This window comes from Salvelinus alpinus, chromosome 11, assembly GCF_045679555.1.
Source record: "Salvelinus alpinus chromosome 11, SLU_Salpinus.1, whole genome shotgun sequence".
Lineage (NCBI taxonomy): Eukaryota > Metazoa > Chordata > Actinopteri > Salmoniformes > Salmonidae > Salvelinus > Salvelinus alpinus.
In genome coordinates, this window is record NC_092096.1 from 11327666 (window position 1) to 11355165 (window position 27500).

At 46.3% G+C, this 27500-nt stretch overlaps 1 protein-coding gene across 2 annotated transcripts in view; it reads left to right on the top strand.

The window, feature by feature from the left end:
- The window catches only part of grip1 (glutamate receptor interacting protein 1), a 421581-nt gene that overhangs the window by 323009 nt on the left and 71072 nt on the right, over window positions 1-27500 (top strand). For both annotated transcript variants that reach the window (XM_071331724.1, XM_071331723.1), the window contains 2 exons: window positions 2395-2464; window positions 11246-11391. In XM_071331724.1, coding sequence (XP_071187825.1) covers window positions 2395-2464; window positions 11246-11391 — 216 coding nt within the window. The remainder of the gene's footprint in view (window positions 1-2394; window positions 2465-11245; window positions 11392-27500) is intronic.

Sequence of the window (27500 nt, forward strand, 5' to 3'; positions counted from 1 at the left end):
GCCATATAAATATAATTAATTCTGCAGCCATATTAATATAATTCATTCTTCAGCCATATTAATATAATTAATTCTTCAGCCTTGCCTGCAGGATTTTCCACCACTGTGGACATCACGGTTTCTCTTAGGAAACTATACACGCAACAGTATCAAAATGGCACTAACTTTCTTGGTGTAGTGCCAGTAGTTAATTTAGTGGATACCTCACATGATGTCTCTAGTGTTCTGTAGATGCCCCTCCTCACCTTTACCTCCCTGCTCGCTCATTGGACAAGTAACCGTCTTACTCCTAGTGCCTCCAGTTAAAATAGTGGACTCCCTGCTGAATGCCTCTATCCCCTCCACTGTTAACCCCATCAACAGCGCTGACGTCTCCACATCACACCAAGCAGTCCCTGGCTTCCACAGCTTCCACACATTAACATTCACAACACACCCGGGCCACAGAGATGTGTCTCTTTCAGAGCAGGCAGAAAGGACATCACTCCTGTCTCTCCTCTGACATATAGATAGACACAGGAAGCAGCTGCAGAATTACAATAGGACTGAGTTGGCAATTTGACAGGCCAGGTAAAGAGCTGCAGTAATGACAGGCAGCACTGTGGTTTTGTCAGCTGAGATGAGGAGGTAATGTGTGGTTGTTTATGGAGTGAAGTGGACTGAAACTGTTGAGCAGACTACAATATAGAGTGAAGTACAGGGGAGGGAAGGAGAGGAGAGGAGAGGAGAGGAGAGGAGAGGAGAGGAGAGGAGAGGGAGGAGAGAAGAAGGAGAGTAGGGTATGAGAGGGGAGGGAAGGAGAAGGGAGGGGAGGAGAGTAGAGGAGGAGAGGAGGGAAGGAGTAGGACTGCAGGGAGTATTATGGGTTGGAGAAGAGGGGAGGGAAGTTGTTTACTCAAAACAGATACCCTTCCTCCCTTCCTGTAAGGCATTCAGCCCAACCATATTATAGGCTGATACGCTTTTCATCGACTTTAAAGGCTGCATTTACACAGGCAGCCCAATTCTGATATTTCCGCTAATTGCTCTTTTGACCAATCACATCAGATCTCTATTTCAGAGCTGATCTGAAAAAATATCAGAATTGGGTTGCCTGTGTAAATACAACCAAAGAAATGAATGAGACGCCATTTTCATAAATTGGTTTTGTTGATGATATAATCCCGTGGTTTTGTTAATGATATAAGCCTGTGGTTTTGTTAATGATTTAAGCCTGTGGTTTTGTTAATGATTTAAGCCTGTGGTTTTGTTAATGATATAAGCCTGTGGTTTTGTTAATGATTTAAGCCTGTGGTTTTGTTAATGATATAAGCCTGTGGTTTTGTTAATGATATAAGCCTGTGGTTTTGTTAATGATATAAGCCTATGGTTTTGTTAATGATTTAAGCCTGTGGTTTTGTTAATGATATAAGCCTGTGGTTTTGTTAATGATATAATCCTGTGGTTTTGTTAATGATATAAGCCTTTGGTTTTGTTAATGATATAAGCCTGTGGTTTTGTTAATGATATAAGCCTATGGTTTTGTTAATGATTTAAGCCTGTGGTTTTGTTAATGATATAAGCCTGTGGTTTTGTTAATGATATAATCCTGTGGTTTTGTTAATGATATAAACCTGTGGTTTTGTTAATGATATAAGCCTATGGTTTTGTTAATGATTTAAGCCTGTGGTTTTGTTAATGATTTAAGCCTGTGGTTTTGTTAATGATTTAAGCCTGTGGTTTTGTTAATGATTTAAGCCTGTGGTTTTGTTAATGATATAAGCCTGTGGTTTTGTTAATGATTTAAGCCTGTGGTTTTGTTAATGATTGAAGTCTGTGGTTTTGTTAATGATATAAGCCTGTGGTTTTGTTAATGATTTAAGCCTGTGGTTTTGTTAATGATATAAGCCTGTGGTTTTGTTAATGATATAAGCCTGTGGTTTTGTTAATGATATAATCCTGTGGTTTTGTTAATGATTTAAGCCTGTGGTTTTGTTAATGATATAAGCCTGTGGTTTTGTTAATGATATAAGGCTGTGGTTTTGTTAATGATATAACCCTGTGGTTTTGTTAATGATATAATCCTGTGGTTTTGTTAATGATATAAGCCTGTGGTTTTGTTAATGATATAACCCTGTGGTTTTGTTAATGATATAAACCTGTGGTTTTGTTAATGATATAAACCTGTGGTTTTGTTAATGATTTAAGCCTGTGGTTTTGTTAATGATATAATCCTGTGTTTTTGTTAATGATGTAAGCCTGTGGTTTTGTTAATGATATAAGCCTGTGGTTTTGTTAATGATTTAAGCCTGTGGTTTTGTTAATTATATAATCCTGTGGTTTTGTTAATGATTTAAGCCTGTGGTTTTGTTGCTCTCTCTCTCATACGTCCATCCTTTCTTTCTCTGCTCCTAGCTCCGTCCAGTAGGAAACCTGGGGACGCTCTCATCATCTCCGACATCAAGAAGGGCAGCGTGGCTCACAGGTAAATACATCAATCAACCTGCTCACAGGTAAATACATCAATCAACCAATCAACCTGCTCACAGGTAAATACATCAATCAACCTGCTCACAGGTAAATACATCAATCAACCTGCTCACAGGTAAATACATCAATCAACCTGCTCACAGGTAAATACATCAATCAACCAATCAACCTGCTCACAGGTAAATACATCAATCAACCAATCAACCTGCTCACAGGTAAATACATCAATCAACCAATCAACCTGCTCACAGGTAAATACATCAATTAACCAATCAACCTGCTCACAGGTAAATACATCAATCAACCAATCAACCTGCTCACAGGTAAATACATCAATTAACCTGCTCACAGGTAAATACATCAATCAATCTGCTCACAGGTAAATACATCAATCAATCTGCTCACAGGTAAATATATCAATCAACCAATCAACCTGCTCACAGGTAAATACATCAATCAACCTGCTCACAGGTAAATATATCAATCAACCAATCAACCTGCTCACAGGTAAATACATCAATCAACCAATCAACCTGCTCACAGGTAAATACATCAATCAACCAATCAACCTGCTCACAGGTAAATACATCAATTAACCTGCTCACAGGTAAATACATCAATCAATCTGCTCACAGGTAAATACATCAATCAACCAATCAACCTGCTCACAGGTAAATACATCAATCAACCAATCAACCTGCTCACAGGTAAATACATCAATCAACCTGCTCACAGGTAAATATATCAATCAACCAATCAACCTGCTCACAGGTAAATACATCAATCAACCTGCTCACAGGTAAATATATCAATCAACCAATCAACCTGCTCACAGGTAAATACATCAATCAACCAATCAACCTGCTCACAGGTAAATACATCAATCAACCAATCAACCTGCTCACAGGTAAATACATCAATTAACCTGCTCACAGGTAAATACATCAATCAATCTGCTCACAGGTAAATACATCAATCAACCTGCTCACAGGTAAATACATCAATCAACCTGCTCACAGGTAAATACATCAATCAACCTGCTCACAGGTAAATACATCAATCAACCAATCAACCTGCTCACAGGTAAATACATCAATCAACCAATCAACCTGCTCACAGGTAAATACATCAATTAACCTGCTCACAGGTAAATACATCAATCAATCTGCTCACAGGTAAATACATCAATCAACCAATCAACCTGCTCACAGGTAAATACATCAATCAACCAATCAACCTGCTCACAGGTAAATACATCAATTAACCTGCTCACAGGTAAATACATCAATCAATCTGCTCACAGGTAAATACATCAATCAACCAATCAACCTCCTCACAGGTAAATACATCAATTAACATGCTCACAGGTAAATACATCAATCAACCAATCAACCTGCTCACAGGTAAATACATCAATTAACCTGCTCACAGGTAAATACATCAATCAACCTGCTCACAGGTAAATACATCAATCAACCTGCTCACAGGTAAATACATCAATCAACCAATCAACCTGCTCACAGGTAAATACATCAATTAACCTGCTCCCAGGTAAATACATCAATCAACCAATCAACCTGCTCACAGGTAAATACATCAATCAACCTGCTCACAGGTAAATACATCAATCAACCTGCTCACAGGTAAATACATCAATCAACCAATCAACCTGCTCACAGGTAAATACATCAATCAACCAATCAACCTGCTCACAGGTAAATACATCAATCAACCTGCTCACAGGTAAATATATCAATCAACCAATCAACCTGCTCACAGGTAAATACATCAATCAACCTGCTCACAGGTAAATATATCAATCAACCAATCAACCTGCTCACAGGTAAATACATCAATCAACCAATCAACCTGCTCACAGGTAAATACATCAATCAACCAATCAACCTGCTCACAGGTAAATACATCAATTAACCTGCTCACAGGTAAATACATCAATCAATCTGCTCACAGGTAAATACATCAATCAACCTGCTCACAGGTAAATACATCAATCAACCTGCTCACAGGTAAATACATCAATCAACCTGCTCACAGGTAAATACATCAATCAACCAATCAACCTGCTCACAGGTAAATACATCAATCAACCTGCTCACAGGTAAATATATCAATCAACCAATCAACCTGCTCACAGGTAAATACATCAATCAACCTGCTCACAGGTAAATATATCAATCAACCAATCAACCTGCTCACAGGTAAATACATCAATCAACCAATCAACCTGCTCACAGGTAAATACATCAATCAACCAATCAACCTGCTCACAGGTAAAGACATCAATTAACCTGCTCACAGGTAAATACATCAATCAACCAATCAACCTGCTCACAGGTAAATACATCAATTAACATGCTCACAGGTAAATACATCAATCAACCAATCAACCTGCTCACAGGTAAATACATCAATTAACCTGCTCACAGGTAAATACATCAATCAACCTGCTCACAGGTAAATACATCAATCAACCTGCTCACAGGTAAATACATCAATCAACCAATCAACCTGCTCACAGGTAAATACATCAATTAACCTGCTCACAGGTAAATACATCAATCAACCAATCAACCTGCTCACAGGTAAATACATCAATCAACCTGCTCACAGGTAAATACATCAATCAACCTGCTCACAGGTAAATACATCAATCAACCAATCAACCTGCTCACAGGTAAATACATCAATCAACCAATCAACCTGCTCACAGGTAAATACATCAATCAACCTGCTCACAGGTAAATATATCAATCAACCAATCAACCTGCTCACAGGTAAATACATCAATCAACCTGCTCACAGGTAAATATATCAATCAACCAATCAACCTGCTCACAGGTAAATACATCAATCAACCAATCAACCTGCTCACAGGTAAATACATCAATCAACCAATCAACCTGCTCACAGGTAAATACATCAATTAACCTGCTCACAGGTAAATACATCAATCAACCAATCAACCTGCTCACAGGTAAATACATCAATTAACATGCTCACAGGTAAATACATCAATCAACCAATCAACCTGCTCACAGGTAAATACATCAATTAACCTGCTCACAGGTAAATACATCAATCAACCTGCTCACAGGTAAATACATCAATCAACCTGCTCACAGGTAAATACATCAATCAACCAATCAACCTGCTCACAGGTAAATACATCAATTAACCTGCTCACAGGTAAATACATCAATCAACCAATCAACCTGCTCACAGGTAAATACATCAATCAACCTGCTCACAGGTAAATATATCAATCAACCAATCAACCTGCTCACAGGTAAATACATCAATCAACCTGCTCACAGGTAAATACATCAATCAACCTGCTCACAGGTAAATACATCAATCAACCTGCTCACAGGTAAATACATCAATCAACCTGCTCACAGGTAAATACATCAATCAACCAATCAACCTGCTCACAGGTAAATACATCAATCAACCTGCTCACAGGTAAATACATCAATCAACCTGCTCACAGGTAAATACATCAATCAACCTGCTCACAGGTAAATACATCAATCAACCTGCTCACAGGTAAATACATCAATCAACCTGCTCACAGGTAAATACATCAATCAACCAATCAACCTGCTCACAGGTAAATACATCAATCAACCTGCTCACAGGTAAATACATCAATCAACCTGCTCACAGGTAAATACATCAATCAACCTGCTCACAGGTAAATACATCAATCAACCTGCTCACAGGTAAATTATCTGAAACACACAACATGCACCACATCAGTGTTGCTCTGCACACCACTCTACTAAACTACACTATGGCAGAGTCAGATATAATATATGTATTTCTGCAGTGTATTGTGTTTGATGCAGTGGATGTTAATCCGTGGTTTATGACCAGGCTCTGTGGTCACTCAGCTCTGGGCTGGAAGGGGGGTGGGACCCTGCATGAGCTCATCTCCATAATTCCAATTTTCTAGATCAAAACAGATAATGTATTGTTCGGTGGCCAGGCTCTGTGCTCCGTGGTACGATGTTCAGTGGCCAGGCTCCCTGCTCTGTGGTACGATGTTCAGTGGCCAGGCTCCCTGCTCTGTGGTACGATGTTCAGTGGCCAGGCTCCCTGCTCTGTGGTACGATGTTCAGTGGCCAGGCTCCCTGCTCTGTGGTACGATGTTCAGTGGCCAGGCTCTGTGGTACGATGTTCAGTGGCCAGGCTCCCTGCTCTGTGGTACGACCCCCAGGAGGCCAGGCTCCCTGCTCTGTGGTACGACCCCCAGTGGGCCAGGCTCCCTGCTCTGTGGTACGACCCCCAGGCTCCCTGCTCTGTGGTACGACCCCCAGGCTCCCTGATCTGTGGTACGACCCCTAGGCTCCCTGCTCTGTGGTACGACCCCCAGGCTCCCTGCTCTGTGGTACGACCCCCAGGCTCCCTGCTCCGTGGTACGACCCCCAGCGGGCCATTATCCCACATAATAAAAAACACCGTGAGACAACACACACCATCGTTAGGACGCACGTTTAAAACTCTGATTGCACCTCCCAACTGAAGTGGGCCAGACTGAGTCGCTAGCTAACTAACGGATGTTGTCATCTCGTTGTGGGAGGCAGCGGACAAGGTTCTTCAATTAAATAACCCAAAGTGGAAACGGATCATGAAACTTCTGTTCACTACTTCACACAGAGAGAGGGAATTCTCAGCTGAGGGGGGGTACACACACACACACACACACACACACACACACACACACACACACACACACACACACACACACACACACACACACACACACACACACACTACAGATATAGATGTAGTTTAAACCCCTCCTCCTTCTGCAGTAACTGGGCTGGATGTTCTCTGTGTTTACATCCAGACCCGTTACCAAGGCGACGCTGCATTCTGTTTACCACCAGGGCTCTAACTAATTAGCCCACATTCTGTCTCTGCCCTCGTTATGCCAGGCCTTACGCAACCAACACATATATTTACCTTGTCTGCAGCCCAATTGGCAACTATTCCCTATGGGCCCTGATCAAATCTAGTGCACTATATAGAGGATAGGGTTCCATTTGGGACACAGATCTGGTAATTATGCTGAGAGGAAGATGAGAGGAATTGGGTTATGCACTAATCAGTGATTATGATTCTTTCCCCAAAGCACCCAGTCCTGTTCTATCTAGGTATTAGTTACCCCTGTCAAGGAGACAGAGGGAAGGCACCCAGTCCTGTTCTATCTAGGTATTAGTTACCCCTGTCAAGGAGACATAGAGGGAAGGCACCCAGTCCTGTTCTATCTAGGTATTAGTTACCTCTGTCAAGGAGACAGAGAGGGAAGGGACCCAGTCCTGTTCTATCTAGGTATTAGTTACCCCTGTCAAGGAGACAGAGAGGGAAGGCACCCAGTACTGTTCTATCTAGGTATTAGTTACCCCTGTCAAGGAGTCAGAGAGGGAAGGCACCCAGTCCTGTTCTATCTAGGTATTAGTTACCCCTGTCAAGGAGACAGAGAGGGAAGGCACCCAGTCCTGTTCTATCTAGGTATTAGTTACCCCTGTCAAGGAGACAGAGAGGGAAGGCACCCAGTACTGTTCTATCTAGGTATTAGTTACCCCTGTCAAGGAGACAGAGGACAGGCACCCAGTCCTGTTCTATCTAGGTATTAGTTACGCCTGTCAAGGAGACAGAGGACAGCCACCCAGTCCTGTTCTATCTAGGTATTAGTTACCCCTGTCAAGGAGACAGAGAGGGAAGGCACCCAGTCCTGTTCTATCTAGGTATTAGTTACCCCTGTCAAGGAGTCAGAGAGGGAAGGCACCCAGTCCTGTTCTATCTAGGTATTAGTTACCCCTGTCAAGGACACAGAGAGGGAAGGCACCCAGTCCTGTTCTATCTAGGTATTAGTTACCCCTGTCAAGGAGACAGAGAGGGAAGGCACCCAGTCCTGTTCTATCTAGGTATTAGTTACGCCTGTCAAGGAGTCAGAGAGGGAAGGCACCCAGTCCTGTTCTATCTAGGTATTAGTTACCCCTGTCAAGGAGACAGAGGACAGCCACCCAGTCCTGTTCTATCTAGGTATTAGTTACGCCTGTCAAGGAGACAGAGAGGGAAGGCACCCAGTCCTGTTCTATCTAGGTGTTAGTTACCCCTGCCAAGGAGACAGAGGAAAGCACTGGGGAGTTATGATGTGATTCTAGTTTACATTCTGCTGATATAGTAGAGGATTTACGCTAATCAACCTTTTTCTATGCTCTTGTACTAGGGTATTTACCGTAACGATGACCTAGCTTTCAGGTAAACTGGGCAGGTGTTGTCCCTTATACCTTTCAGGATTTAGACATTTTGGACATTAGTAAAAAAAAAAAACAGAGATTATTGGTCATTTTAATAATGAGTTTCTTTCTCTGGATTACATTGGAATATGAATGATGTTCCAGAATGAGGACAACTGAACAGTATTCTGTTTTCTGCCTCTGTGTTGTCATAGTGAAGGGAGGGAAGGGAGCCAACTGATGACTGCTTGCTGCATTCCAAATGGCACCCTATTCCCTATGTAGTGCACTACATTTGATCAAAACGCTATGTTCCCTGGTTAACCGTAGTGCACTACATTGGGAATAGGGTGCCATTTGGGATGCAGATCGTGTTATTGATGCTCTACATTCACCTCACTGCATTTGGCCCATTTTAGCAGCCTGTCAGGGCTCCTGTTAACAGGTCTCTGTGAGTCTCATTTCAGCAGCTTGTCTCTGTCAGGGCTCCTGTTAACAGGTCTCTGTGAGTCTCATTTCAATAGCTTGTCTCTGTCAGGGCTCCTGTTAACAGGTCTTTGTGAGTCTCATTTCAGCAACGTGTCTCTGTGAGTCTCATTTCAGCAGCTTGTCTCTGTCAGGGCTCCTGTTAACAGGTCTCTGTGAGTCTCATTTCAGCAGCTTGTCTCTGTGAGTCTCATTTCAGCAGCTTGTCTCTGTGAGTCTCATTTCAGCAGCTTGCCTCTGTGAGTCTCATTTCAGCAGCTTGTCTCTGTCAGGACTCCTGTTAACAGGTCTCTGTGAGTCTCATTTCAGCAGCTTGTCTCTGTCAGGGCTCCTGTTAACAGGTCTCTGTGAGTCTCATTTCAACAGCTTGTCTCTGTGAGTCTCATTTCAGCAGCTTGCCTCTGTGAGTCTCATTTCAGCAGCTTGTCTCTGTCAGGAATCCTGTTAACAGGTCTCTGTGAGTCTCATTTCAGCAGCTTGTCTCTGTGAGTCTCATTTCAGCAGCTTGTCTCTGTCAGGAATCCTGTTAACAGGTCTCTGTGAGTCTCATTTCAGCAGCTTGTCTCTGTCAGGGCTCCAGTTAACAGGTCTCTGTTTGAGTCTCTGACAGAGTTAAACATGCTTTACATCTGCGTATCTGTCTATGGGAGGGGGGGGGGGGGGGTTCTGGATTAGGATTCTGTCTGTGTGTTGGTGAGAACTATGACTGTGTACAGTATGTGGACGCATGATGAATAATGGATGTTTCCACACAAGATCATTCAGATCAGTGTTTATGGTGTGAAAGAACAGCATGTGAGCATCACTGAACTGGGGGTGTAACCAGTCTCACTAAATGAATACACATTTACAATAATAGTCCACAATGTAGAATATAGCCCGTCCCGTCCACCTCTAAACCATGGTCTGTGTGGTTCTCCTCCCAGGACTGGGACACTGGAGCTGGGGGACAGGCTGCTGTCCACCTCTAAACCCTGGTTTGTGTGTTTCTGTCCCCAGGACTGGGACTCTGGAGCTGGGGGACAAGCTGCTGTCCACCTCTAAACCCTGGTCTGTGTGTTTCTCTCCCCAGGACTTGGATACTGGAGCTGGGGGACAAGCTGCTGTCCACCTCTAAACCCTGGTCTGTGTGTTTCTCCCCCCAGGACTGGGACTCTGGAGCTGGGGGACAAGCTGCTGTCCACCTCTAAACCCTGGTCTGTGTGTTTCTCCCCCCAGGACTGGGACTCTGGAGCTGGGGGACAAGCTGCTGTCCACCTCTAAACCCTGGTCTGTGTGTTTCTCCCCCCAGGACTGGGACTCTGGAGCTGGGGTACAAGCTGCTGTCCAACTCTAAACCCTGGTCTGTGTGTTTCTCCCCCCAGGACTGGGACTCTGGAGCTGGGGGACAAGCTGCTGTCCACCTCTAAACCCTGGTCTGTGTGTTTCTGTCCCCAGGACTGGGACTCTGGAGCTGGGGGACAAGCTGCTGTCCACCTCTAAACCCTGGTCTGTGTGTTTCTCTCCCCAGGACTGGGACTCTGGAGCTGGGGGACAAGCTGCTGTCCACCTCTAAACCCTGGTCTGTGTGTTTCTCCCCCCAGGACTGGGACACTGGAGCTGGGGGACAAGCTGCTGTCCACCTCTAAACCCTGGTCTGTGTGTTTCTCCCCCCAGGACTGGGACTCTGGAGCTGGGGGACAAGCTGCTGTCCACCTCTAAACCCTGGTCTGTGTGTTTCTCCCCCCAGGACTGGGACTCTGGAGCTGGGGGACAAGCTGCTGTCCACCTCTAAACCCTGGTCTGTGTGTTTCTCCCCCCAGGACTGGGACTCTGGAGCTGGGGGACAAGCTGCTGTCCACCTCTAAACCCTGGTCTGTGTGTTTCTCCCCCCAGGACTGGGACTCTGGAGCTGGGGGACAAGCTGCTGTCCACCTCTAAACCCTGGTCTGTGTGTTTCTCTCCCCAGGACTGGGACTCTGGAGCTGGGGGACAAGCTGCTGTCCACCTCTAAACCCTGGTCTGTGTGTTTCTCCCCCCAGGACTGGGACTCTGGAGCTGGGGGACAAGCTGCTGGCCATCGATAACATCCGCCTGGACAACTGTTCCATGGAAGACGCTGTTCAGATCCTCCAGCAGTGTGAAGAACTGGTCAAGCTCAAGATCCGCAAGGACGAGGACAACTCAGGTAGTGCGTACACACTGGACACACACACACACACACACACACACACACACACACACACACACACACACACACACACACACACACACACACACACACACACACACACACACACACACACACACACACACACACTGGACACACACACTGGACACACACACACACTGGACACACACACACTGGACACACACACACACACACACACACACACACACACACACACACACACACACACACACACACACACACACACACACACACACACACATCATTAGTGGTGTGTATCTCCCTGGTGGCAGCAGTGTGTTCCACCAGTACACATACAGATGGGTCTGCAGCCCAGTTCAGTTCAGATCACACACACAACCTCTCTGTTAGTCAAAACCACTGAACCAACCTCTCTGCTGGTCAAAACCACTGTACCAACCTCTCTGTTAGTCAAAACCACTGTACCAACCTCTCTGCTAGTCGAAACCACTGTACCAACCTCTCTGTTAGTCAAAACCACTGTACCAACCTCTCTGTTAGTCAAAACCACTGTACCAACCTCTCTGTTTGTCAAAACCACTGTTCCAACCTCTCTGTTAGTCAAAACCACTGTACCAACCTCTCTGCTAGTCAAAACCACTGTACGAACCTCTCTGTTAGTCAAAATCACTGAACCAACCTCTCTGCTAGTCAAAACCACTGTACCAACCTCTCTGTTAGTCAAAACCACTGTACCAACCTCTCTGTTAGTCAAAACCACTGTACCAACCTCTCTGTTAGTCAAAACCACTGTACCAACCTCTCTGTTAGTCAAAACCACTGTACCAACCTCTCTGCTAGTCAAAACCACTGTACCAACCTCTCTGTTAGACAAAACCACTGTACCAACCTCTCTGTTAGTCAAAACCACTGTACCAACCTCTCTGTTAGTCAAAACCACTGTTCCAACGTCTCTGCTAGTCAAAACCACTGTACCAACCTCTCTGCTTTTCAAAACCACTTTCCTTGTTAGATATAATTCACCTGACCAGGCCTGTCATACCTTAAACCAAACATGTGTGAGTTAGCACTGACTCCAACCCACCTCTCCAGCCCTAGGATCTAATTATCCATACACATGTTTCTTACATTTCCAGGAAATGGAATTACATGAATCATTTATCAAAAATAGCAACAGAAATTTTATTTCAACAGAAAAAATTATTCAGCTTCAATTGTGAGTCGTATTCAATGGTTCATCCCTCCCAGTCTGACAGAACAACACGTGATTGGTTCATCCCTCCCAGTCTGACAGAACAGCACGTGATTGGTTCATCCCTCCCAGTCTGACAGAACAACACGTGATTGGTTCATTCCTCCCAGTCTGACAGAACAACACGTGATTGGTTCATTCCTCCCAGTCTGACAGAACAACACGTGATTGGTTCATTCCTCCCAGTCTGACAGAACAACACGTGATTGGTTCATTCCTCCCAGTCTGACAGAACAACACGTGATTGGTTCATTCCTCCCAGTCTGACAGAACAACACGTGATTGGTTCATTCCTCCCAGTCTGACAGAACAACACGTGATTGGTTCATTCCTCCCAGTCTGACAGAACAACACGTGATTGGTTCATTCCTCCCAGTCTGACAGAACAACACGTGATTGGTTCATTCCTCCCAGTCTGACAGAACAACACGTGATTGGTTCATTCCTCCCAGTCTGACAGAACAACACGTGATTGGTTCATTCCTCCCAGTCTCCCTGACTGAGTGATGGAGTCAGTATGAAGTCTGACAGAACAACACGTGATTGGTTCATTCCTCCCAGTCTGACAGAACAGCACGTGATTGGTTCATTCCTCCCAGTCTGACAGAACAACACATGATTGGTTCATTCCTCCCAGTCTCCCTGACTGAGTGATGGAGTCAGTATGAAGTCTGACAGAATAACACATGGATACAGAGCCAGGCACCTGTGGACTTGACTGATACTAATTAAGAACGAGTAGAATTTTAAATGTAGAATTAGAACTACAACAGAATGTCTGGGTTGACACAGGCAGCCCAATTCTCTTCTTTTTTTCTTCTCACACTAATTGGTATTTTGACCAATCAGATCAGAGCTGAAAAATAATTTGATGTGAAAAGATCTGATGGGATTGGTCAAAAGACGGACCTTCCAAAAGAATTGTGCTTCCTGTGTAAACCCAGCCAACGACAGATAACACAGTCCTTCCCACCACCCCGCTTCCTGAGTCTTCTCAGTTCCCCTTAAACTATTGCCATGCAGCAGGAGACCCCACGACCAATCATCACAGAGCTATTACTCTGTACGCATATTAGGCTTAGATTAGTTTAATTGGTACAAATGAAACGCTCTGTTTGTTCAATCAGACCATTAACAACCAACGCACCAAACCCTGCCCCCCGGGGACGTGATGAACCAATCGGCTCACAGAGGGGGGCAGAATCAAACTGACATCCGACATCCATGTTTACTGATGTATCTATCTCTATGTCTCTTCAATGGCACCCTATTCCCTTTAGAGTGGCCCTATAGGCCCTGGTCAAAAGTAGTGCACTATAAAGGGGGGGAAGGGTATAATTTAGGATGCGCCCTATGTGTCTAGTGTCTGTTTTGTTCCCTTTAGTTATTTGTTTGAACGCAGAATTAAATATTTCTAATTGAAGTTGTAATGAAACAGAGATAATCAGGTTACAGATCTGACTTCACTGTTATTACTAATGAAGAGTGTTTAAACAACAGACGCACGCACACACGCACACACACACACACGCACGCACACACGCACACGCACACGCACACACACACACACACACACACACACACACACACACACACACACACACACACACACACACACACACACACACACACACACACACACTCATCCTCAAAGCGTTTCCTTATTAATGTGTTGCAGGCAGCGTGTATCTGTCACTATAGCTATGTGTCTCCTCCTGGCTCCCCTCACCACCCGTAGTCACTGGGAGGAGAGTTAAGGGTTTCTCCTCCTGGCTCCCCTCACCACCCGTAGTCACTGGGAAGAGAGTTAAGGGTTTCTCCTCCTGGCTCCTCTCACCACCCATAGTCACTGGGAAGAGAGTTAAGGGTTTCACCTCCTGGCTCCCCACACCACCCGTAGTCACTGGGAGGAGAGTTAAGGGTTTCTCCTCCTGGCTCCCCTCACCACCCGTAGTCACTGGGAAGAGAGTTAAGGGTTTCACCTCCTGGCTCCCCTCACCACCCTTAGTCACTGGGAGGAGAGTTAAGGGTTTCTCCTCCTGGCTCCCCTCACCACCCGTAGTCACTGGGAAGAGAGTTAAGGGTTGCACCTCCTGGCTCCCCTCACCACCCGTAGTCACTGGGAGGAGAGTTAAGGGTTTCACCTCCTGGCTCCCCTCACCACCCATAGTCACTGGGAGGAGAGTTAAGGGTTTCACCTCCTGGCTCCCCTCACCACCCGTAGTCACTGGGAGGAGAGTTAAGGGTTGCTCCCCTCACCACCCATATTCACTGGGAGGAGAGTTAAGGGTTGCTCCTCCTGGCTCCCCTCACCACCCGTAGTCACTGGGAGGAGAGTTAAGGGTTGATCCTCCTGGCTCCCCTCACCACCCGTAGTCACTGGGAGGAGAGTTAAGGGTTGCTCCTCCTGGCTCCTCTCACCACCCGTAGTCACTGGGAGGAGAGTTAAGGGTTTCACCTCCTGGCTCCCCTCACCACCCATAGTCACTGGGAGGAGAGTTAAGGGTTTCACCTCCTGGCTCCTCTCACCACCCGTAGTCACTGGGAGGAGAGTTAAGGGTTGCTCCCCTCACCACCCGTAGTCACTGGGAGGAGAGTTAAGGGTTTCTCCTCCTGGCTCCTCTCACCACCCGTAGTCACTGGGAGGAGAGTTAAGGGTTTCTCCTCCTGGCTCTTCTCACCACCCGTAGTCACTGGGAGGAGAGTTAAGGGTTGCTCCCTCCTGGCTCCTCCCACCACCCGTAGTCACTGGGAGGAGAGTTAAGGGTTGCTCCTCCTGGCTCCCCTCACCACCCGTAGTCACTGGGAGGAGAGTTAAGGGTTGCTCCCTCCTTGCTCCTCCCACCACCCGTAGTCACTGGGAGGAGAGTTAAGGGTTGCTCCTCTCACCACCCGTAGTCACTGGGAGGAGAGTTAAGGGTTTCTCCTCCTGGCTCCTCTCACCACCCGTAGTCACTGGGATGAGAGTTAATGGTTTCACCTCCTGGCTCCCCTCCCCACCCGTAGTCACTGGGAGGAGAGTTAAGGTTTTCACCTCCTGGCTCCCCTCACCACCCGTAGTCACTGGGAGGAGAGTTAAGGGTTTCTCCTCCTGGCTCCTCTCACCACCCGTAGTCACTGGGAGGAGAGTTAAGGGTTTCTCCTCCTGGCTCCCCTCACCACCCGTAGTCACTGGGAGGAGAGTTAAGGGTTTCACCTCCTGGCTCCTCTCACCACCCGTAGTCACTGGGAGGAGAGTTAAGGGTTTCTCCTCCTGGCTCCCCTCACCACCCGTAGTCACTGGGAGGAGAGTTAAGGGTTGCTCCTCCTGGCTCCTCTCACCACCCGTAGTCACTGGGAGGAGAGTTAAGGGTTTATCCTCCTGGCTCCCCTCACCACCCGTAGTCACTGGGAGGAGAGTTAAGGGTTGCTCCTCTCACCACCCATAGTCACTGGGAGGAGAGTTAAGGGTTTCTCCTCCTGGATCCTCTCACCACCCATAGTCACTGGGAGGAGAGTTAAGGGTTTCTCCTCCTGGCTCCCCTCACCACCCATAGTCACTGGGAAGAGAGTTAAGGGTTTCACCTCCTGGCTCCCCTCACCACCCGTAGTCACTGGGAGGAGAGTTAAGGGTTGCTCCTCCTGGCTCCTCTCACCACCCGTAGTCACTGGGAAGAGAGTTAAGGGTTGCTCCCCTCACCACCCATAGTCACTGGGAGGAGAGTTAAGGGTTTCTCCTCCTGGCTCCCCTCACCACCCGTAGTCACTGGGATGAGAGTTAATGGTTTCACCTCCTGGCTCCCCTCCCCACCCGTAGTCACTTGGAGGAGAGTTAAGGGTTGCTCCTCCTGGCTCCTCTCACCACCCGTAGTCACTGGGAGGAGAGTTAAGGGTTTCTCCTCCTGGCTCCTCTCACCACCCGTAGTCACTGGGAAGAGAGTTAAGGGTTGCTCCCCTCACCACCCGTAGTCACTGGGAGGAGAGTTAAGGGTTTCTCCTCCTGGCTCCCCTCACCACCCGTAGTCACTGGGAGGAGAGTTAAGGGTTTCTCCTCCTGGCTCCCCTCACCACCCGTAGTCACTGGGAGGAGAGTTAAGGGTTTCTCCTCCTGGCTCCCCTCACCACCCGTAGTCACTGGGAGGAGAGTTAAGGGTTTCTCCTCCTGGCTCCTCTCACCACCCGTAGTCACTGGGAGGAGAGTTAAGGGTTTCTCCTCCTGGCTCCCCTCACCACCCGTAGTCACTGGGAGGAGAGTTAAGGGTTTCACCTCCTGGCTCCTCTCACCACCCGTAGTCACTGGGAGGAGAGTTAAGGGTTTCTCCTCCTGGCTCCCCTCACCACCCGTAGTCACTGGGAGGAGAGTTAAGGGTTGCTCCTCCTGGCTCCTCTCACCACCCGTAGTCACTGGGAGGAGAGTTAAGGGTTTATCCTCCTGGCTCCCCTCACCACCCGTAGTCACTGGGAGGAGAGTTAAGGGTTGCTCCTCTCACCACCCATAGTCACTGGGAGGAGAGTTAAGGGTTTCTCCTCCTGGATCCTCTCACCACCCATAGTCACTGGGAGGAGAGTTAAGGGTTTCTCCTCCTGGCTCCCCTCACCACCCATAGTCACTGGGAAGAGAGTTAAGGGTTTCACCTCCTGGCTCCCCTCACCACCCGTAGTCACTGGGAGGAGAGTTAAGGGTTGCTCCTCCTGGCTCCTCTCACCACCCGTAGTCACTGGGAAGAGAGTTAAGGGTTGCTCCCCTCACCACCCATAGTCACTGGGAGGAGAGTTAAGGGTTTCTCCTCCTGGCTCCCCTCACCACCCGTAGTCACTGGGATGAGAGTTAATGGTTTCACCTCCTGGCTCCCCTCCCCACCCGTAGTCACTGGGAGGAGAGTTAAGGGTTGCTCCTCCTGGCTCCTCTCACCACCCGTAGTCACTGGGAGGAGAGTTAAGGGTTTCTCCTCCTGGCTCCTCTCACCACCCGTAGTCACTGGGAAGAGAGTTAAGGGTTGCTCCCCTCACCACCCGTAGTCACTGGGAGGAGAGTTAAGGGTTTCTCCTCCTGGCTCCCCTCACCACCCGTAGTCACTGGGAGGAGAGTTAAGGGTTTCTCCTCCTGGCTCCCCTCACCACCCGTAGTCACTGGGAGGAGAGTTAAGGGTTTCTCCTCCTGGCTCCCCTCACCACCCGTAGTCACTGGGAGGAGAGTTAAGGGTTGCTCCTCCTGGCTCCCCTCACCACCCGTAGTCACTGGGAGGAGAGTTAAGGGTTGCTCCTCCTGGCTCCCCTCACCACCCGTAGTCACTGAGAGGAAAGTTAAGTAAAGTGTTAATGAACTAGAGTCAGTCCATGTGTGTAATAGTATGCCTGTTAGAGCTGTTCTGAGAACTGTCTTATCCTAGTTCGCCCACTGTAGGGACTGCTAGGTCTTTCTCTGGTGGCAGACAATCTCTCTCCCATCTCTACCTTCTGATGTTCCTATCAGACAATCTCTCCCTCCCATCGCTACGTAAATAAGACTGCCCTGACCTGCCTAGTTAAATAAAGGTTAAATTACAAATTAAATCCTAATAAATCCTAATGAATAAGAGACCAGATCCTAGTTCAGCACTCGTCCTCTGAGATGCTTTGAGGAAACAGGCCTAGTCACCTTTCAACAGAGGCAACATCTTCATGTGTTATACTAACCAATATTCAACTCTCTAAGTAGCAGTGAAAAAACATGAAGTAGTTCAACCAAGTAGGGATTGTAGATGAGTTCTACTTTATTCAGATGCTCAGCCGGTTCTTCTTCTTCAAAGAGTCTCCGGCTCTCAGCAGCTGCTCTGATCTGATCTGTATGTGTGAGGAAACTGTAGCGTAGACCCTCTGAGTTATACACGAGCAGGGTTTCTCTTTTAACGTTCCTCGTATGATGGAGAGGAACTCACAGGTGGGCTGCACTCCGTCTAAAGTGGTATGCCCTCTTAACACGGAGAGATAATTATCCACTCCCTCTCTCTCTAGGTCCTCTCTCTCTCTCTAGGTCTTCTCTCTCTCTCTAGGTCCTCTCTCTCTCTCTAGGTCCTTCCTCTCTCTCTCTCTAGGTCCTCTCTCTCTCTCTAGGTCCTTTCTCTCTCTCTAGGTCCTTCCTCTCTCTCTCTCTCTAGGTCCTTTCTCTCTCTCTCTCTCTAGGTCCTTCCTCTCTCTCTCTAGGTCCTCTCTCTCTCTCTCTCTCTAGGTCCTCTCTCTCTCTCTCTCTCTAGGTCCGTCCTCTCTCTCTCTCTCTAGGTTCTTCCCCTCTCTCTCTAGGTCCGTCCTCTCTCTCTCTCTCTAGGTTCTTCCCCTCTCTCTCTAGGTCCTTCCTCTCTCTCTCTAGGTCATCTCTCTCTCTCTCTCTCTAGGTCCGTCCTCTCTCTCTCTCTCTAGGTCCTTCCTCTCTCTCTCTCTCTCTCTAGGTCCGTCCTCTCTCTCTCTCTCTAGGTCCTTCCTCTCTCTCTCTAGGTCCTTCCTCTCTCTCTCTCTCTCTAGGTCCTTCCTCTCTCTCTCTAGGTCCTCTCTCTCTCTCTCTCTCTAGGTCCTTCCTCTCTCTCTCTCTCTCTAGGTCCTTCCTCTCTCTCTCTAGGTCCTCTCTCTCTCTCTCTCTCTAGGTCCTTCCTCTCTCTCTCTAGGTCCTCTCAATTCAATTCAATTCAATTCAATTGACTTTATTGACATGGCAAGTTATTATTACTTACATTGTCAAAGTATACATATCGAAAAATTTAAATAAAATATATATGTATATATATACACAAAATATATATATATTTATATATAAATAAATGGTGGTACTAACAGCAATAATAATAGTAGTAGTGGACATGGGATTACCATTAATAACAGCTACAACAACAATATTAATCAGAACAACAATACATTAAAGCAACAGTAGTAGACCAGTGTCAACATGACTGAGAAGACACATGACCTGGTACGAAAGACAAAACAAAACTAAGCTAAATGGGAAATATTATCAACATTACTTTGCATTTTTCACTGGCTGTCCCTCAGGCTGTGGCAGGAGGACACATATTTGGCTGCCAAAACTGCACATTTTGGCTTTTCACCCAATAAATATTTGAATTTTTCTTCATCTTTTATAGTTTCAAATTCTTTGTATTGAATTATAATTTTGGGAAAGAAATATGCTCTTAGGTCTGAGTATTTGTCACAGTGTAGTAGGAAATGCACTTCTGTCTCTACCTCTCCCCTGGAGCAGAGTGAGCACAGCCTGTCCTCTCTGGGCAGCCAGGTTTGTCTGTGACGACCGGTCTCTATAGCCAGACTGTGCTCACTGAGTCTGTACCTAGTCAATGTTTTCCTCAGTTTTCTATCAGTCACAGTGGTCAGATAGTCTGCCACCATGTACTGTCTGTTTAGAGCCAAATAGCATTGAAGTTTACTTTGATTTTTTGTGGTGTCTTTCCAATAGGTTATATATTTTTCTTTTTGTTTTGTGATGATTTGGTTGGGCCAGATTTTCTGAGGGCTGTCCCGAGGCTCTGTGGGGTTGGTTTGGGTTGGTGAACTGAGCCTCAGAACCAGCTGGCTGAGGGGACTCTTCTCTGGTTTCATCTCTTGACATTGTAGAGCTGTGTGATGGAATGTTTTAGGGTCACTTGTTTTTAGATGGTTGTAAAATTTGATGGCTCTTTTTTCTATTCGAATGAGGAGGGGATATTGGCCCAATTCTGCCCTACATGCGTTATTTGGAGTTTTTCTTTGTACTTGCAATACAGTCTTGCAAAACTCTGCATGCAATACTTCAATTGGATGTTTGTCCCATTTAGTAAATTCATTATTAGAGAGTGGACCCCATACCTCACTGCCATATAGAGCAATTGGTTCTATAACTGATTGAAAAATTTTGAGCCAGATTCTAATTGGAATTTCAATTTTGATGTTCCTTTTAATGGCATAGAATGCTCTTCTTGCTTTATCTCTCAGCTCATTCACAGCCATGTGAAAGCTACCTGTGTTGCTGATATTTAGTCCTAGATATGTGTAGTTTTTGGTGTGTTCTAATAGAACTGTGTCCAAATAGAATTTATATTTGTCATCCTTATTTCCGGACCTTTTTTGGAATATCATTATATTTGTTTTTTTTAGGTTAACGGTCAGAGCCCAAGTCTGACAGAACCTGTGAAGATGATCTAGGTGTTGCTGTAACCCCTCTTTAGTGGGAGACAGCAGCACCAGGTCATCTGCGTACAGCAGACACTTGATTTCAGTGTTGTGTAGGGTGATACCAGGTGCTGCCGATTCTTCTAATGTTTTTGCCAATTCATTAATGTAGATGTTAAATAATGTTGGACTTATTGGGCAGCCCTGTTTCACTCCCCGCCCCTGAGAGAAGAAGTCTGTTTGCTTGTTGCCAATTTTAACCGCACATTTGTTTTTAGTGTACATTGATTTAATAAAATCATATGTTTTCCCTCCAATACCACTTTCTATTAGTTTATAAAAAAGACCTTCGTGCCAAATTGAATCAAATGCTTTCTTGAAATCTACAAAACACGAGTAGATTTTGCCTTTGTTTTGGTTAACTTGTTTATCAATTAGAGTGTGGAGGGTGTAAATGTGGTCAGTTGTACGATAATTTTTTAGAAATCCAATCTGGCTTCTGCTCAGGACGTTGTGTTCGTCAAGGAAATGATGTAGTCTGCTATTTATAATACTGCAGAGAATTTTCCCCAAGTTGCTGTTAACGCATATTCCTCTGTAATTATTTGGGTCAAATTTGTCTCCATTTTTATAGATTGGTGTGATCAGTCCCTGGTTCCAAATATCGGGGAAAATACCTGCAGTGAGGATAATGTTGAAGAGTTTGAGTATAGCCAATTTGAATTTGTGGTCTGTATATTTGATCATTTCATTTAAGATCCCATCAGCACCACAGGCCTTTTTGGGTTGGAGATTGCATATTTTTTCCAATAATTCTTCTTCTGTAATTGGGGTATCCACAGGATTCTGATAGTCTTTGACTGCTAATTCAAGGATTTGTAATTTTTCTTGTATATCTTTTTGTTCTGGGCTCTTTGTTATATTGCTGTAGAGGTTTGCAAAGTGATTTCTCCACATATCCCCATTTTGGATAGCCAACTCCTCATGATGAGGTTTGTTTAATTTATTCCAATTCTCCCAGAAGTGGTTTGATTCTATGGATTCCTCAATTCCATCCAGCTGATTTCTAATGTGCTGTTCCTTTTTTGTTCTTAGGGTGCGTTTGTATTGCTTCAGTGTTTCCCCATATTGAAGGCGTATATTTTTGTTGTCTGGTTCTCTGTGTTTTTGATTAGATATATTTCTCAATGACTTTCTTAGATTTTTGCAATCATTATCAAACCATTTTTCATTATCTGTTATTTTTGGTTTGCTCTTATGCTTCTTTAGATTAGCCAAGGAGGCTAATTTGTCAAATATAAAGTTTATGTTCCTAACGGCCAAATTTACACCTTCATTGCTGAAGGAGAATGTTAAGGCTAAAAAGTTGTCCAGGAGAGATTGTATTTTTTGGCTACTAATTGCTTTTTGGTAGATGTCTGTACTGTTTGCACTCCATCTATAGGCTTGTTTAGTACCATGTAGTTTATTGGGCCATGATGCTTCTTGGTTGGGTTCTGCTCTTCTCAGATACACTGTGATTTTACTGTGGTCTGAGAGAGGTGTTAGTGGGCTGACTGTGAAGGCTCTGAGAGATTCTGGGTTTAGGTCGGTGAGGAAGTAGTCTACAGTGCTGCTGCCAAGGGATGAGCTGTATGTGTACCTACCAAAAGAGTCTCCTCTCAGCCTGCCATTGACTATGTACAGACCCAGTGTTCGACAGAGCCTCAGGAGCTGTAATCCATTTTTGTTTTTCACTTTGTCATAGTTGTTTCTGTGGGGGTATGTGGGGAGGGAAAGGTTATTGCTTCCTGGTAGGTGTTTATCCCCATGACTGTTAATAGTGTCTTGTTCTTCTGCTATTCTAGCATTCAGGTCTCCACAGACCAGTACGTTGCCTTGGGCCTGAAAGTGACTAATCTCTCCCTCTAGAATGGAGAAGCTCTCTTCGTTGAAGTAGGGTGACTCTGAGGGGGGAATGTATGTGGCACAGAGGAAGACGTTTTTATCTGTCAAGATAGCCTCCTTGTTGATTTTTAACCAGATAAAGAATTCTCCTGTTTTGATCAATTCGATTGAATTAATTAGTTCAGATTTATACCATATTAGCATTCCCCCTGAGTCTCTGCCCTGTTTGATTCCTTTTAATTTAGTGGATGGTATGATTATCTCCCTATAACCTAGTGGACAGCCAGTGGAAACATCACCTCTGCACCATGTTTCCTGTAGTACTACAATATCAACATCATCAATTTCTTTCAGGAAGTCTGGGTTTCTGCTCTTTAGCCCAAAAGCAGAGGACTTCAATCCTTGTATATTCCAACATGCAACGTAAAAAGACTTCATAACTTTTTTTTTCTCTTTTCCTTACCTTTCAAAATGAGACAAACACTCACAATCCAAGAAGAACCATTAAAATAGGATTTTTCAATTAAAGTAAACTCTTATTTTGCAAATGTGATTTGTTTATCATTTAAGATAGAATTTGTGTCATGCCACTTGGGTGGATGTAGTGTGAGAATGGTGGAGTTCTTGTGCTCATCTTACCATGACCCTCGGCCCATCACATGTGAGCATAGTAGACTCAGCATTTGTTTAATGTCACTCATTTGGTTGGTGGGGGCTGGGCCAGTTGCTCCTCTCACAGCCTGTGCGTAGCTCTGCCTGCTGGGCTGTGGCTCCTCCAGGTGTGGGTCTGCGGTGGGGAGGAGGGGGGTGGTAGGCCTCATCTGGGTGGCTCTGAAGCTGGGCTGGGGTGGTCTGTGCTGCGCTGGCTGTGGTGGGCATTGAGGTTGGTGGTGCTGTGGTCGTGGCTGGGGGGTCCAGGGTGCTGGTCCGGGATGTTGTCTCGGTGATCTCGGCGGGGTGGAGATTGCTCCGCTGTTCCTGGGTGGAGAGGTCGGGCTGCGGTTTAGAGCGACGTCCTTGAGAGTCTTGGCAAGGATGGGGACTGTCTCCCTGTACAGGTGAACATGGTCATAGAGACAGTCCAGATCGAGGGTGGGATGGTGGGCCAGGTGTACATTGGGTCGCAGGGCACAGTCCCGGGAGAGGCTGGCGTTTATTCTTTGGATTGTGGCAGGGTGGAAGTCCCTCCTCTGTAGAAGGGTTGACACTATGATTCTTGAGTTGGGGAAGATTGCGGAGGCCTTCTCAATCACTCCCCGTAGTGAAGTCGCCACCCTCTCCTGCTGAGCACGCAGGTCGTTGCTTCCGGTATGTATGATTATGTGGCTTGGCGACCCGAGATGGTTCTTATCAAGCAGCTCCATGGCACTTTGCGTTGTTGGGCACCACACCTTTCTCGTTTTGTGTCTAGGGAAAAGTTTCTTCTCCTGAACATACTTCCCATTTGAGTCCATTAACAGGACGATGTCAGCCAGTGTTTCTTCTGGACTGGGGGGGGCAGAGGGGGGGCTGGTGGGTGTTGGAGCTGGGGTGTGGCTGGTCTGTGTGGGTGCCACTGTCAGTGGGAGGCTGTTCTGTGGGTTGGGGAGGAGGGGTGCAGCAGCCAGGGCTGGGGAAGTCTGGCTGGTTGAGCTGGGCTCCTCTGCTGTGTGAGGGCAGGTCATAGGGTGGTGATCTATCTGCTCCTGCAGCCTGTCCTCTGCTCTCTTTCTCTCCTGCAGCTCCTCTCTTAGTGCGGTCAGCTCCTTATTGCTGCTCTGCCTGTCTTTTTGGAGCTCTCTCACCTCCTTTGTTAGATCAGCCAGCTCTCTCTTGAGTCCGTCTCTCTCTTGCTGAACCTCTTTCAGCTGTGTTGCAAGGCTGCTGTCCTGCTCTGTCCTCACCTTGGTTAGGAGCTCCTCTAAGGTGTGGTTGTCTGGTTGCTGTTTGCTCACGCTCTCCCTGAGCAGGACCACCTCCCCCTCCAGTTTGGTGAACTCATCCCTCATGGCAGCCATGGTGGTGAGGAGGGCCTGAGCCTGCTCTGCACTGAGGGGGTCGCTCTCCTCCTGGGGCGTGTCCTCCACTATGGTGGGAAGAGAGGTGCTGGATGTGCCTTTTTGGGTGGGGAGGGTAGGGGTGAGGGTGGTGCTGGTGGAGTTTGTCTTGTGGGAGGGCATGTCACTGGTGGTGTCCTTCTCTCTCTCCGCTCTCTCCTTAATGGTCTGAAAGTCTGTTTCAAACAGCCTGATGTTACCTTGCACCATGACAGTCCCAGTCTTGTAGAGGTTGATTGTTATCATGGTGCTGTCAGGGTCGTCTGTCTCTTTGATTTTCAGCTTCCACCCATTACAGATTCCCTCTTTCTTTATGCATGGGTAGTGAGAGCAGACTGCTGAGCGCCATGCATTTGGCTGGTCAGTGAGGAAGATGAGATTACTCACGTCACCGTTTTTGTAGAGGTCTGCAAAAAGGGTTTCTGGCCTCTTCTCTAGTAGTTTCTGTTTGAAAGCTTTCCTCATTGTGTCATTTTTGACCTTTTTTGGGTAGAGAATGGATTCTGCGCTGAGGGGGAGTGGGGACATGGTGTCTGTGCGCTCTGCTACTACCGCTACTGCTGCGCTGTTCTGCTGCCCCGTTGCCATGGCAACCGATTTGTTCGTCTGCTGTTCGCGCTACTTTCAAAGAACAGCAAAAATAGTGAAAAATCCTCACACAAAAGACTGAAGATATGTTTACAGTTAGTCCGTGCTCCTTTTTGGTTTACTCACTCAGTTTGGTCGTTTGATGTAGTTGTATTAACTGACCTTGCTAGGTTTGTTCTAGCTCGTTTCTTATGGCTAGCTTGTTAGTCTGCTGGCTGGGTCTTTGTTGTGTAGCTAGCTAGCTAGACTCAAAACGTCTTAACTTGAGGCGCAAAGTTACTTTTTTTTCTATTCTGAATGTATAGAGTTGTTGTTCATCACTTCTTGTCTGGAATTCTTCTTCGATTAGAGTGTTTATCTCATTCTAAAAACCAAAAAAATCAAATATATCAGGAGCTCATGTTGAGCATATCTCTCTCTCTCTCCTCTCTCTCTCTCTCTCTCTAGGTCCTTCCTCTCTCTCTCTCTCTCTAGGTCCTTCCTCTCTCTCTCTCTCTCTAGGTTCTTCCCCTCTCTCTCTAGGTCCTTCCTCTCTCTCTCTAGGTCCTCTCTCTCTCTCTCTCTCTAGGTCCTTCCTCTCTCTCTCTCTCTCTAGGTCCTTCCTCTCTCTCTCTCTCTCTAGGTCCTTCCTCTCTCTCTCTAGGTCCTCTCTCTCTCTCTCTCTCTAGGTCCTTCCTCTCTCTCTCTCTCTCTAGGTCCTTCCTCTCTCTCTCTAGGTCCTCTCTCTCTCTCTCTCTCTAGGTCCTTCCTCTCTCTCTCTCTCTCTCTAGGTCCTTCCTCTCTCTCTCTCTCTCTAGGTCCTTCCTCTCTCTCTCTCTCTCTAGGTCCTTCCTCTCTCTCTATCTCTCTAGGTCCTTCCTCTCTCTCTCTCTCTAGGTTCTTCCTCTCTCTCTCTAGGTCCTTCCTCTCTCTCTCTAGGTCCTTCCTCTCTCTCTCTCTAGGTCCTCTTTCTCTCTCCAGGTCCTCTCTTTCTCTCTAGGTCCTCTCTCTCTCTCTAGGTCCTCTCTCTCTCTCTAGGTCCTCTCTCTCTCTCTAGGTCCTCTCTCTCTCTCTAGGTCCTCTCTCTCTCTAGGTCCTCTCTCTCTCTCTAGGTCCTCTCTCTCTCTCTAGGTCCTCTCTCTCTCTCTAGGTCCTCTCTCTCTCTCTAGGTCATCCCTCTCTCTCTAGGTCCTCTCTCTCTCTAGGCCCTCCCTCCCTCCCTCCCTCCCTACATTGAACTGTGGGCTATATCTTGCTATACACTGGAAGTAACAGTGTGTTTAATGATTTGTCTGACTGACTTATCTAGCTCCACGCTGTCGTACAGTGAGCTCCAGAAGGACCTTTGTTGTTGTTCTGGTATTGTATTTGAAATGGTACAATGACTATGAGGTTGAATGAGTTTCTCACTCATCATTATTCGCAATTCATTCAAGACTGTCCGTAACCATGGTAACATCCACATGAATTTAGACGTGTTTAGAAACTTATTCTATTCTTATTTACAATAAAAGTGACTCCAAAATGACATAAGACATTATTTACATTTATATTGGGCACAAAATAATCGGAAACACAACCAAAACAAACAGCAAATGCATCCAACCCTGGTATGAGAGGTGATCTCTGGTATCTCTATAGGAGAGGTGATCCCTGGTATCTCTATAGGAGAGGTGATCCCTGGTATCTCTATAGGAGAGGTGATCCCTGGTATCTCTATAGGAGAGGTGATCCCTGGTATCTCTGTAGGAGAGGTGATCCCTGGTATCTCTATAGGAGAGGTGATCCCTGGTATCTCTATAGGAGAGGTGATCCCTGGTATCTCTATAGGAGAGGTGATCCCTGGTATCGCTATAGGAGAGGTGATCCCTGGTATCTCTATAGGGGAGGTGATCCCTGGTATCTCTGTAGGATAGGTGATCCCTGGTATCTCTATAGGAGAGTTGATCCCTGGTATCTCTATAGGAGAGGTGACCCCTGGTATCTCTATAGGGGAGGTGATCCCTGGTATCGCTGTAGGATAGGTGATCCCTGGTATCTCTATAGGAGAGGTGATCTCTGGTATCTCTATAGGAGAGGTGACCCCTGGTATCTCTATAGGAGAGGTGATCCCTGGTATCTCTATAGGAGAGGTGATCCCTGGTATCTCTATAGGAGAGGTGATCCCTGGTATCTCTATAGGAGAGGTGATCCCTGGTATCTCTATAGGAGAGGTGATCCCTGGTATCTCTATAGGAGAGGTGATCTCTGGTATCTCTATAGGGTAGGGG